The sequence below is a fragment of the Staurois parvus genome, unplaced genomic scaffold (assembly GCF_062004578.1).
Source record: "Staurois parvus isolate SC_StPar_1 unplaced genomic scaffold, SC_StPar_1.0 ptg000059l, whole genome shotgun sequence".
Taxonomy (NCBI): Eukaryota; Metazoa; Chordata; class Amphibia; order Anura; family Ranidae; genus Staurois; species Staurois parvus.
The window spans coordinates 12,241,804-12,255,727 of NW_028317855.1; the positions used below are offsets into that span (position 1 = coordinate 12,241,804).

General features: G+C 38.5%; 1 protein-coding gene across 1 annotated transcript in view; it reads left to right on the plus strand.

Moving 5' to 3' along the window:
• Positions 1-11,972, plus strand: part of PLG (plasminogen) — a 191,103-nt gene extending 179,131 nt beyond the window's left edge. The window contains exons 16-19 of the mRNA XM_089668611.1: positions 1,539-1,679; positions 6,366-6,472; positions 10,365-10,510; positions 11,722-11,972. Of these exons, the coding sequence (XP_089524737.1) occupies positions 1,539-1,679; positions 6,366-6,472; positions 10,365-10,510; positions 11,722-11,883 (556 nt within the window). The 3' untranslated portion in view covers positions 11,884-11,972. The remainder of the gene's footprint in view (positions 1-1,538; positions 1,680-6,365; positions 6,473-10,364; positions 10,511-11,721) is intronic.
• The last annotated feature ends 1,952 nt before the right edge of the window (positions 11,973-13,924 follow it).

Sequence of the window (13,924 nt, forward strand, 5' to 3'; positions counted from 1 at the left end):
ATAATAAAATTGATGACAAAAAGCTAAGCAGGGCTACAACTTCACAGCAAGATACAGCAACTTGAAATCTTAGTTTTATTTTATAAAAGGGTGGGCATCTATATGGAGGATGAGGTTTACTGTTGAAAAACGTAAAATAATAAACTTAATGTGCTAAGAATATGCATGCATTTTACTTGCTAGGGGGAGAGTCTCTGGGGGAGGAAAGGATGGAAAAAGATCTGGGAGACCTGGTAGATTACAAACTCAGTAATAGCATGTAATGCCAAGCTGCAGCAAGCTAGGCCAGCAGAAATTTAGCCTGCATTATAAAGGGCATTACAATTTACCATTTTACAAAACTCTGGTTTGGTCACACCTTGAGTATGTGGTCCAGTTTTGGTCACCAAACCTCAGAAAGTTTGAACTAGAAAAAATCCAGCAAAGGTCAAAAAAGTTAAGGGAGCTGGAGGATCTCAGGTATGAGGAATGACTACAAACATTAAACTTATTCTCCCTTGAGAACAGATGCTTAAGAGGGAATATGACTGCAATATACAAATCTGTGAATGGTTACTGCAGCATTGGGAGGAAACTAGACATGCAGCCATACAATTAAGATGGACAAGAAGTGGTTCATTCTCAAATGTGTAAGGGGTTCTTTACTATTAGAGTGGTAAGAATGTGGATCTTCCTTCCACAGTTGGAAAATATATATAAAAATATATATGTTTCTTAGCTAGTGCAATGTACAAGGATAAGGAGAATAGTAGTGTCTCTCTCACACACACAGGCACTCACTCAGGATGAAAGTGATGGGCTGGTGTCTTTATTCAACCTCACAAACTATGTGTTTATAAATGAATTACCTCTGAATATACCTATGTACACCGTCATATGCTCCATTGTAGAACTATTTATCTTTGCTTTAGTCACTCAAGCCAGGAAGCAAGCAAGTACTATCTTTGAATCTTCAAGCATCTATTACAAAGACCTAAAACCTTGGCCTAAAATGCCATCAGGGAATAAAATCCCACACATGTGCATTATTTGTGCATCTTATGGTATCATCACTGTGTGCAGGAGATGTGACTACCTATGTCATTCATGCACTCTGCACTGCCTCACACTGCAACATCTTTCAGATGTTGAGACTAGAACAGTTCACGATGCACACACACCATGGGGGGAGCCCGGTATAAGTTATGATTGCATTAAACATATGAGCCACATGATTTTAGGTGCCTGTTTTGTTTTCAGTAAGTCACAACTGAAATGGTTAGCATAGCCATTTTAAATTGCTACTAATTAAACTTGTGATGCTGCCTGAATGTCTGGAAAAAGTGCACCACAGGTTGTCCTCGAGGGACTGATTTGGAAAACACTATTTATTTATGCATATAGTGTTCTGTATACACAGATGAATGAATGATGCCACTAATAACAGAATTAATGATTAACAAGGTCATTATTTCAAATAAAGTACAACTTATATTCATTTCTGTATATCAGAATAATACATAGTTAACAAAGACTTTTGTCCACATTTTGCTATACAGTTCCAGCAAACCATCATATTACAAAATACATCTTGGAATCCATAAAGAAGTCAGCAATGAACCATCTAAGCAAGTCAGAGATGTTGAGAAGATATTCCTGGAACCATCAAATGCAGATATAGCACTATTGAAACTGAAAAGGTAATAAATTGTCTTACATTTTATTGGTTCATATAGGCATAAACTTATGCTGACCATCTCATTACATGGCTGACAAACTTGTAAGCGCTTTATAAATGTCTTTGCAGCACTATATCAATGAAATGAGTGCTTTCTGTGTTTGTTTACATTGATTTCCTCAGGAGCTCCATCTTCTGCTCATGCTCCAAAATCATGCTAGTAATTTAAACTATAACTCACCCTTAATGTTTTTGTTTGGTTTTGGAACAATTGGTGATGAATTAGAACATGCTTTTATTGCTGTCTGGAGAAACCTTTCCAGTGGCAAAGGAACTGGGGAGACTCACCATTGAAAATGCAAATACCTAAAAACCTGACAATGGTTCGAATTCAAAATAAAAAAAAAAAAAACAAACAATCAGCAAGGAGTATTAATTTTTTTACATGGGCATTTATTTATACGGCAGAGAATACAAACACAACACCAATTAGGTAGTCAACCATCTAAACAATTCTCACACAACTGATTCAATAATCTGTAGCCTAATGCCAGTATCAGTAACTAAGCAGCATTTTTATGGATTCTTAAAATGATCCACTTACATAAGTAGTTGCAACAACATTCAGCATTAAAACACACTGTTAAAAAGTTTTGAATTGGCTGTAGCACTTAGTGTTACAGCTAAATTCACTTGGCTGAAGTCAGTAGAAACAGTATATCTTTGCACTGCTGCAAAATGTATTCAAAATATTTTATGAATTGGATACTTAGCAGCAGATGTATATCCAGGCCCTAGCAGTAATCCTGGTCTCCATGAGCTTCAATCATCAGCTGAACTTTAAGCATTAAGGAGACTCACTGCAAATTCTCAGCTTATTCTAAGCAGACTCTGCATCCCTGTTGTCCAATTTCATGCTACAATTTGTAGGTAAATAGCTTCATTATCTGTCCAGTCACCAACATGCTTGGCTTAGCATAGCTCAGTGTGTTGCCAGGCAATACATTTTATTCACCTTACTGTGAATTTCACCAGGTCTGGTGAGGTTCATACCCTGGTGAAGTTCAGATAAAACACACACTCAATGAAAAATCTACCTTACTAAAAGCATTCGTGTCCCCCTGGTTGATGTGAAAAGCAGAACCTACTTTAGACAAGGACTACCTGCAGGATAGGGCCACCAGTTCAGAAATGCACCTTGCAGAGGTGATGGCTCCAAGAAACACTACCTCGTGGGTGACTGTAGAGTGAGGAGTGTCTCTAATGTGTTCAAACCACAGTGTCCAAAGAGAATGCAATTTAGATCCAATTGAGTTACAGGAGAACGGCTAGGGGAGCTGAGAGACCCCTTTTTTTAAAATTCTCAAAGAGAAAGAGACCAACAAAATAGAAGGGCAAAAACCTGACCCTTGACAGTGTGAGAGCCAGATCCTGGTCAAGACCCAGCTGTAGGAAGAAACTCCTGGGGTGGAAGCCAACAAAGGTAGTAAAAAGAAACAATAACCACTCCACACTAAATGAAAACTATATGTACAGTATGTAAACCCCTAATGAACCAAATGATAAAACCAACAACTAAAATCGCTATTGTACCTAATAACCCCAAAAAGTATAAAATAAATGAAAAGTCTATAATACCTCATATAATACAGCACAATAATATACAGTGTATTATATATATATATATAGATATATACACACACACACACTATATTGCCAAAAGTATTGGGACACCCTCAAAATCATTGGATTTAGGTTTTCCAATCACCTCCATGGCCACACATATATAAAATTATAAAAACAAGCACCTAGGCATGATGACTGCTTCTACAAACATTTGTGAATGAATGTGTCGCTCTCAAGAACTCAGTGAATTCAAACATGGTACCGTCATAGTTTGGCACCTTTGCAATAAGTCCATCAGTGAAATTTCCTTGGTACTAAATATTCCAAGGTCAACTGTTATTGGTATTGTAATTAAGTAGAAGCAACTGGGAACAATAGCAACTCAGCCACAAAATGGTAGGCTACCTAAAATGACAGATCGGGGTCAGCACATGCTGAAGCTCAGAGTGAGCCAACTGTCTGCAGAGTCAATAGTTAAAGACCTACAAACTTCATGCGGCATTCAGATTACCACAACAACAATGCATAGAGAGCTTCATGGAATGGGTTTCCATGGCTGAGCAGCTGCATACAAGCCTTACATCAGCAATACAATGCAAAGTGTCGGATGCAGTGGTGTAAAGCATGCCACCACTGGACTCTAGAGCAGTGGAAACGTATTCTCTGGAGTGATGAATCACGCTTCTCTGTCTGGCAATCCAATGGACGTGTCTGGGTTTGGGGGTTGCCAGGAGGACGGTACTTGCCTGACTGCATTGTGCCAAGTGTAAAGTTTGGTGGAGGGGGGATTATGGTGTGGGGTTGTTTTTCAGGTGTTGGGCTTGGCTCATTAGTTACAGTGAAGGGGACTCTCAAGGCATCAGCATACAAGACATTTTGGACAATTTCATGCTCCCATCTTTGTGGAACAGTTTCGGGATGGCCCCTTCATGTTCCAACATGACAGTGCACCAGTGCACAAAGCAAGGTCCATAAAAACATAAATGAGTGTTTTGGGTGTAGGAACTTGACTAGCCTGCACAGAGTCCTGACATGAACCCAATAGAATACCTTTGGGATGAATTAGAGTGGTGACTGCAAGCCAGGCCTTCTCATCCAACATCAGTGCCTGACCTCTCAAATGTGCTTCTAGAAGAATGGTCAAACATTCCCATATACACACTTCTAAACCTTGTGGACAGCCTTCCCAGAAGAGTTGAAGCTGTTATAGCTGCAAATGGTGGGCCAACTCAATATCGAACCCAACGGACTAAGACTGGGATGCCATTAAAGTTCATGGGCATGTAAAGGCAGGTGTCCCAATACTTTTGGCAATATAGTGTATATACATGTGCAGGCATAGACAGGTACATGTACAGGCATAGACAGGTAACCTCCATTTGCACATTAAATGGGAAATCATCAAGATTGATACAATTGATAGACTCTTCCTATGTCCAATATATTCAAAGGGCAAACTGTAACTGTACTGAGAAAAATGTTAATTGGTCGAATGGGCAGTTGTTTACTGTCATAAGCAACAATGGTTTTAAACACTACAGCTGACCTTGGAATTTTCATCTTGTTTAACAGCAAAATGAAATGTGTATGATCAGCCAATCAGAAACCCCTCCAGGGTCAGTTGTATGGTATTTCAGGGGGAAATTTTATTTGTTAAGAAAAGGTGTTATTATGGAAGGTTCTGGAATATAGGATACATTGTTGCATGAATGCAAGCCACCTGGTGTATATTATAGATTGGACATACAGTATATGGGATGTGGAGTGTCCATATGCTTATTATGACTGGAAAACTGGGTACTCTGGAGGTTTCTGATCATTGTATTATTTTGCAAGTACAGTACTCTGTTGGACTTTGTCATCTATTGCTGAATCCTATAAATGCGACTCTCTGAAAGAGGTTCCTGCAGGAATTAATTTGTACTGGAGGAGTTTGCATTCTTTTCCTGTCGGTGCACTCCTGTTTCCACAACAATACTAACAACTATTACCCATTTTTACATATTTACATCAGGCAAAAGTTCTAATTTTTGGTTATGTTGACAGATACCTACTGTGGAGTTTTTAGTTATAGCTTAGAACTGCTAAAACAACCTTTTGCCCACTGGTAATGTTGAAATAAGGGTTTTTGGGGGAGCAGACCAATGCATGGCTAACACACCCAGTTGAGGCTCACACTACAAGAAAAAAAGCCTTTTAGTTTTCCTGACACTTTTTAAAAAAAAATGTTTTTGGGGTGCTGCTGATGCTCTGTACAAAGGTATACAAAAAAAATGTTGACCGAAAAACACTGTCGCTGTTGGGAGTTCCAAAAATGTTCGTTAGCAATTCCGTAACAGCATGTACAGCATTATAGGACCATCCACACAGAAAACTGTAAATTGAAGGATTTGTGTTTTCCTTATATTACTCTCAAAACCTCCTAAAATTGCCCTCCACACTGCTGAACAAATGTCCTCGCTGGACTTCTCATGCCATTTTGTTGCATTTGGCTGTTGTATGTACCTTCCAGAAGCCTGCAAAACAGAAGCATGCTTCCTAATTTACTTCAATGGGGTTCAAATTCTATGTCTTTCGAATCCCAAAGATTGTGACCTGTTCAGCCCCACTGCCTGTGAATCAAACAAAATCATATCTAAGCGGGTTCCTTTTTTACATTTTTTTTTTCTTTTTTGCTGTCCAGCCAATAAAAATTGCCTAGTGGGAGTTTTGTTGATCCAGAAGGATATACCGGTATGTTCTTACATTTATGGCATTTGTGTGCAGCCTTGAGGCCACACAGAGGCATGATCTGTGATCGGTCTGTCCTTTGGATACAGCAGATCACAGATTGGGGTACAGATAAATGGTGTGCCTACCAGACCTCACTCTGTGTTACAAATAGCATGGTACATTAGGCAGCAAATGCCACATGGACCTCCAAATGCTTGTGAATCTCAACCTTTAGTGAATTGTACTGATTAGTGTTGATTGATTAGTCATGCTTATACAGTATCTATGAGTAACGCTAGAATCACATTTTTAATATAAACTTTCAATTTGTTCATTTGTAGATAAAATAGTTGATATATTTATTTTATAGCCCAGCTTTAATAACAGATGAAGTTCTCCCTGCTTGCCTACCACCTGAAAATTATGTGGTACCCGACAAGTCTGAATGTTATGTAACAGGATGGGGTGAGACACAAGGTAAAACTGATATATGATTAACATAATAAATCTTGATGCTGTCCCATTACACACATTACTGCGATTACATACTGTACATACAACATTGCAGTTTGCTCTAACATCCTACCCCATCCAGGTTAAATGATTGCATACCTAGGATTATGTCATGACAATGATTTATAATATGACTATAGAACAGTCATGTTTCTAAAACAAGAGCAGGCATAGCAGTGCATCTGCCTGGGGTTACTAAACTGTGAATCAAGGGAACTGATTATAATTAACTCCACTTTTATTGAGCAAAATCATTCCCTTGTGAGTAATGTACATTGCAGGGATTTTAACAAACTTTGTAGCAGATTTCTACTTTTTCATGTTCTGAAAAAATTGCTTTTTGTTTCACTATGTCCTTTCCAGAATGATTCCCAAACAGAGGGTTCCAGTTCAATTTACCCACTTGGTGCACTTTCGGTGTTCTGATGAATAAAGCTGTAGCACCTCTATCCCTTTAGAAGTAAATAATCCTTGGGGAGTATCTCTCCAAAAATGAAATTTCTATCGCAGGAGACACCTAAAATGTTTCTTGTATCTTAGGGCAGATGTCAGAAATCCAGTGATCCAATCACAAAGCAGGAAATTACATTTCTGTGGGCATTCTGTACACCAACAGTGTACAGAATGTCTCCAGGTTGCCCTATTGCATTTAATTTTTGACAATTTTAGAAAATTACAGCAGCTGCAGTTTCAAATGAAAAGTTTTCTTTTAATTAAAACAAACAAACACATAAAGACAGGGTGGTAAAGTAGTGAACTAAATACTAAGCTGTGAATAAAGTGAACTGACATAGCATAGAGAACAATTACATTACATCCATAAACAAATATGCCACAAACAGGAAACGTAAGTAAAGGTTTTACAAGTGTACAGTATATCATGGAGATTAGACTTAGCCATTCATTAAAATATAAGTTCACCTTACAAATAAATAAATTAATGCACATCTTTCTGCATGTTAAAAAAATTGAATGTATTTATTTGTTAGGAGTCTGTAAAGCATTGCTTGGGTGCAATGCAAGACTCCTGCAGACTGTCAGTGTAACCTGTCTGCTCCTATCTTGCACGAACAGGCATTTACACAGTGACAGGAACTATCAATGAACTACCTAGAGTGCTCACTAGTGCTCTGGTAGTTCATTGAAAACTACAAGCTGTCAGCCGCAAAAGCTGAAGGTAGTTGTAGTTTTCCCATTCACACATTTTTTTTTTAAAATAGTGACAGCTAGTGGAGGGAGAAGATCCCCGACTCGCTGTCACTAGAGGCAATGGATTGGGGAGAGGCTGCAGCAGTGGGAACATGCTACATGTTCCACACTAAAAACGGGTGGCACATGGAACATGTTCCCAAAGGTAAACTTATTCTTTAATGTCAACTGGATTTCTAGGAAGAAATGATACAACCAGCAATAAGGCAAACCACTTAAGGAGAAATACATTTTTTGATCACTACTTCACACTGCCAGCTATAGATAAGGTACATACCTCTTATATTGAGTAGTTAATATAGGTAATGTGAAGAAATAGAGCTTGGGAACTGTATGGGTTAGGCATTGGCTCCATTCTTTATACGGAAGTAGAAGAAACTACTCCCGATCATCACAGATGAACCACTGGGCTTTCCCTCTGTTCCAAATTATGTTGAACTTGGCTGCACAACCACTATTAATATATGAACATTGGCATTGACATCAGCTATCCAACACTCTTATCAGGAGTATTGCAGACATCTATTGTTTGGCTATCTCCTTTTTGGCTAGGAATAATATTTCCTGGATTAAGATGATCTATTGAACTCTAGGTTTCCCAATATACCCAAGAGACATAATTTTGGGTCAAGAGTGGCTGGTGATCCCAGCCTACCATGTTCACATTAACCACTTGTTTCCAAAATTCAAGGATTATCAAGGACCCCAGGATACGTACCTATTGAGTTCTGAAACGTTTGGCTTAGGGGCCTACATCTGGGCATAGATTTAAAGAATATTACTGGCATCAGCTAGGTTCTAGTTAGGATGTAATATTCTCTCTCTTTTTGATAGGAAAACATTATTCTTTAAGACTGGATTCTATTGGACACTATAGCATTTAGAACCCAATGCAGTTTTATTGCATTTTGCTGCACTTGTTTTACTGAATGCGTTGCTGAAAGTTTGGATGGAAGAGGACAGCATGGCAGCCAGGCAACTCAAATGTTTAGAAGGATATCAGCAATGGTATCCATATTACTCTCAATACATTTCTTAAAGTACACCTGTCTCAGCTTCAAGCATTATTTTCTCTGAAATCACCAGAAATTCAAACCTAACCAGTCATTGCCTTAATATTGCCTACATTGTCAAATGTAAAGCAATTTTCGATGCAATGGTGTAGAATGTTGTGATCATGTTGGTCATACCATCAGGTGTTCTAGCAGCTCATGCACCCCACATATTAAACAAGGCATACCAGGATGTAGAGGTAGCGAGCATGGCAGTAGGATGTCCACCTCCAGCACCGCTGAAAGGGTGATTACCCACCACACATCTAGTCACACAATACACACCTCTACACTGATGGCCGCAATCCCTACTCGTGCAGAATGACAACAACCAGTACGTCCTCCAGATGATTATGTGCACTCCCCCACACACACACACACACATTTATGGCCTCCTACATCCCTCACATATATATTGGTGGCCACAGCTTTTCCAAGCTGATGACCAAGATAACCATCTCACTTCCAAAATGATGATCCCCCATAATTTCCCCACACTAAACGCATTTGTACTAGTCTGGACTTGGCAACTAGCCCCAGAAATTACACAGCATTTAATGTATGTTTTGTTTTAAATACGCTTATTTAATACATCTAGTCAAAAAATATTCACTATTGAGCTTTTTCAGACTTTCTTTATATAGTTTTACTATTTAACAGCTGGGTGTACTTTTGTTAGTGTTACTACTGTTAGTATTAACAATGCAGTTAGTCCATTTAGTCCTTTGAGGATCAGAACAGTTCATTGTTAGTTTTTTATATTTTTGTTTTTGCTTGCTTGTCAGAACATTATTAGCTTGCTTAGCTTACTATAATGAATTAAGTCAGTCATTCTTCTCTGCATTCTGTATCACTATATGGAAGTAACTTTTTTGTGTTCCTATTCTGTGTATTTTACACTTCTTTAATTCATCCATTGATAGGGCATATAGATATCATATCTAAAGCAGAACCTCAGGCCAGGGTATTATAAGTATGGTGGTGGCATGAAACTCAAGCATATAGTGGTTTGGACCTGTATGGTTTCCATTGTTTTAGTAAGTCTGCAAGAAATGTGCTACGTGATAGCATAGCTGAACTCCAAACAACCAAATATACAGATGAAATGCATACTGTATATGGAGGGCAGTTTCACCTGCTAAAAGATTCATGTTTCTTTCAATCCAGTCCTGAGAATTATGCAGCTTCTCCAAACAGCACAGTCTTGTCTAGTAGTGCTAGAGACCTACGTTTTCTCTGCTGAAGTAAAATAGCAGTGCCCTCCCCCTGCCAGTTATTGGATCTTGAAAGGAGCACACTGATGAACTCATCTCTCTGTTGCTCAGCTCTCTTCTATCTATATGCTCCTTGCATGGCAACATGACTTAGTGGCTTCATGTGCTTCTTCTCCATCCCCCAGTCTGAACTCTGCTGTACAGGGACTGTAAAAGATTGATACCATATCAAATCCAATTACTTATATTGCTTACATTTTAAATATATATTTAATAATGTATTAATTAATAGAGATCTGCATTAATTTATGTGTTTTTAACTACCTGTAGTTTAGCTTTAATGTTTTGCTTTATAACTAACATTTTTGTAATTTATTCCAGGCACTGGTAAAGCAGGAGTGCTTAAAGAAGCTGGTTTCCCTGTCATTGAAAATAAAGTATGTAACAGTCCAGAATACCTTAATAACAGAGTGACAAGCCGGGAGCTGTGTGCTGGCAACATCCATGGAGGAATTGACAGTTGTCAGGTAAGATAATCTAACCTTTGCTTGGTTAAGGTGGCCATATTTGGATCAAAATTCGATTCAGGAGGGACCAGACAAATTTTAATCTATGTGTGACCACTGTAGTTGAACAAAAGGTAATCTATTTGGATGAAAACTGCTCAGTCAGCACTGATCTGTGTATCCTTACAGTGGTGAGTCTCCCTGCTGTCAGTATACAATTGGATCAGTCTTTTTTTATTCAGCCCACTGGGCTGAATACATGGCCAGCTTTGGATGCCTTATGATTGGTGCAATGTATTGCCTATAGAAAATGACAACTGTAATTTACCTTCCTAGAAAAATGTAAAAAAATATAAATCAAACATTTATTTCAGTCTTATGTTTACAGTGTACAGTGAAAACAATTAAACATATTACTTACAAGATTAAATAAATAAAAATCAGGAAGGTGAATATTGTTCATTTAATCCAATAAATGTCTTAAATCGTCATATGTAGTTTAAGGCTACTTTAACATGACTGCTAAAGGGGGTGCCTGACAAATGCTTTCAATGCCTGGCAAAAAAATCCAAACACTAGGTAGGAAAGGTTTACTGATCTAAAGGGTTTAGTATACATTTCCACTTAAATTTGGAATTATTTTGCATTGTGGCAATCTGAACACAAATGCCACAAGTTTGAAAAAAAAGACCATTGGAAGAATGGTACCATAGCTTTAGACCATATAATTCAATCAGTGGTCATTTGCAACCACTAGAATTATTCACATATACTTCATCATCTAACCATCAGTGGATGTGCATAAGTGATTTTCATATTTTCAACTACTGGATTTAAAACCAAGACAACTTCATACTTCCGATGTTGATCATCTCCTAACATTGCTTTTTGTAATAGTAAAGGGTAGGAAGTTGGTCTGTATCCCTCTAAACAAAGATATAGAGGAGTTCCTAATTCTTAAAAGCCCCTGGTAAACAGCAGTGAAATCCCTGCTTGGTGGGCTAAAGTTCACTTCTTGGACATAAGAGTTTTTTTGGTTTCACCCAAATGCCAGTTTTCTGTATTTTATAGTTGCAACTTTTCCTCCCTACAAAGCCAGAACAAGTGGGGTGGGGACTGGGGAAACCCCTATAAGACAAAAAAAGAGAGGTCACACCTCTTCAAAAAAATAAAATAAAAATGTTACACCTAAATGTTTATTGAAAATTGGAAGTATTTCTGATTTCTTTCAGGGTGACAGTGGAGGACCTTTGTCTTGCTTTGATGGGGAAAAGTATATTTTACAAGGAGTAACCTCATGGGGTCTTGGCTGCGCTCAGCCCATGAAGCCAGGAGTATATGTAAGGGTGTCTCGCTTTATCCCATGGATTGAACAGACAATGAAAGCAAATTAATGCACCAATAGTGCTGATGTTTAATTATAAATGAACAAAAGAGACTGATAAATATGTCACAAAATAAATATGCTTTTTGTCAGTTGTAATGAATTGAATAGTAGTCTCATTACATGCATGTTGTTTTCATTATAATTTCCAAAAGTGTAACTCCAGACAAAGATAATTTTCTCCAGTTAGGGCAAAAAAAGACCAGTCCTCACTCTCTAGAATATATAAAAAAAAGCTCTTAATGCTATACTTAGCTGATCCCTGGTGCTGTCCCACTTAGAATATTCAGTCCAGCACTGCACCTCTCCAGTGTTGTTCAACTCTCTTTCTGTGGGAGCCCAGGAAGTTACAAATCCTACACTCTGGAATCAGAAGAGAATGCAACAAAGAGTGGCACCATGTCATTAAGTGACTTGCAAAGAGGTGTGCTGTCATTATGTATCAAGATTTTTTGAAGCATTAATAAGGGCAGAATTTAAACGAGGGGGCATATACACATCTTGGCATTTCGCTTTAAAGTTATGTTTTTTTCTCAAGTGTGTTGCTCACCTTAATTATTAGTGATTGCAGCTATCTTTATCTTTTATTGGGCTGTTTGCCCCCCACTTAAACCTTTTCCTCCTGTAACCTGTAAAGTGTGAAATGCAAGAAAATCAGACCATTGAAATCCCACATCAAAACATTTGGAATCAATAAGAAATATATTTTTTTTTAAGTATTGATTTTTGTATCATATTGCCATTAAGTTGATTTTATAATATAGCTTGAACAGGGGCGTATCATGAAATCAGTGGGCCCGTGTGCAAGATCAAAAGTGGGCCCTAGGAACTGAAAAAAAATAATAAAAAGTGGGCTTGGTTAAAATTGTGCTAAATATTGGGAATGGATTAAAGGGGGTCTGATTATAGTCTGAGATGATTTACAGAAGATGATGTGCAGAATGAGGTAGAAATGTTAAATTGGGAATGTACAGTACAGAACGAGGAGGCAAAGATGCCGAGTGTGAACCTTCCCCCCATAGCCAAAAGGATGAATAGTGCATAGAGTCGCCGGGTTGGGCATAGTGGACCAAAATGAGAACCTTAACCTCTTCAAGCCGACGGTACACAAATATGTAGCCTCTTGGCAGCTGGGCCCTGACGCAATGCGACCGCATATTTGCGTACCATTTGTAAACAAACATGTGCTGAGAGCGCATGCCCTGCACACTCCTAGCACATGTGTTGGTGCCCCTTGGAAAGGTCCCGATCTCCCCTTGCGATTGGGACCTTTCTAAATCATGTGACTGCTGTGACAGCCAATCACAGTGGTCATATGACCCTAAACCCCGCTCCGCCTCCCGACGTCAGAAGCCCCTTAAAGGGCAGGGAGGTGCCGGCGTGAGTAAAACAATGGCAATTGCAATTTTTTGTCACACAATGTTTGCGTAACTGTTCATCAAATACGTGTTTTTAGGAAAAAAACTAATAATTCTGCTACACACAGTGCTATATACTATATAATATCCATTTCTTTGGTAGAATACAAAAGATAGGGTTGCATTGAATAAAACAGATACCAAAACAAAGGCCTTAAAATGGTGTCCATCTGAGAAATGTTGAAACATTACGGTACCCAAAAATGTCCATAAGCGTTACTTTAGGGGCTATTAGTTTGGAGTTAATCAGGAATTATGGCCAAAGAATTATTGCTCTCACTCTGACTACTGCGACAATGCCTCACATGCGTGGCACAATTGCTGTTTACATACATGTGTGCTCCCCATGTGCTGCTTGCATTTTCATATATGTTCAGAGGGCAAGGGTGCTTTAAAAAAATGTTTTTCTTTAGTCTGGAAAAGAACGATCAAACCTGACACAGGTCAGACGTAGACTTTAACAGTCCCCTGATTTTAACCTCTACTTTGCAAACTTTACCATCACCACTGGGAATGGCTTTCAAAATAGGACCAATTGGCCATACATTGCGCTTTGCTTGAGGGTCTTTCAACATCACAATCTCTTACTTGGACATTTGGTTTCTCCTCTTTCCACTTTCTTATTGTTTGTCG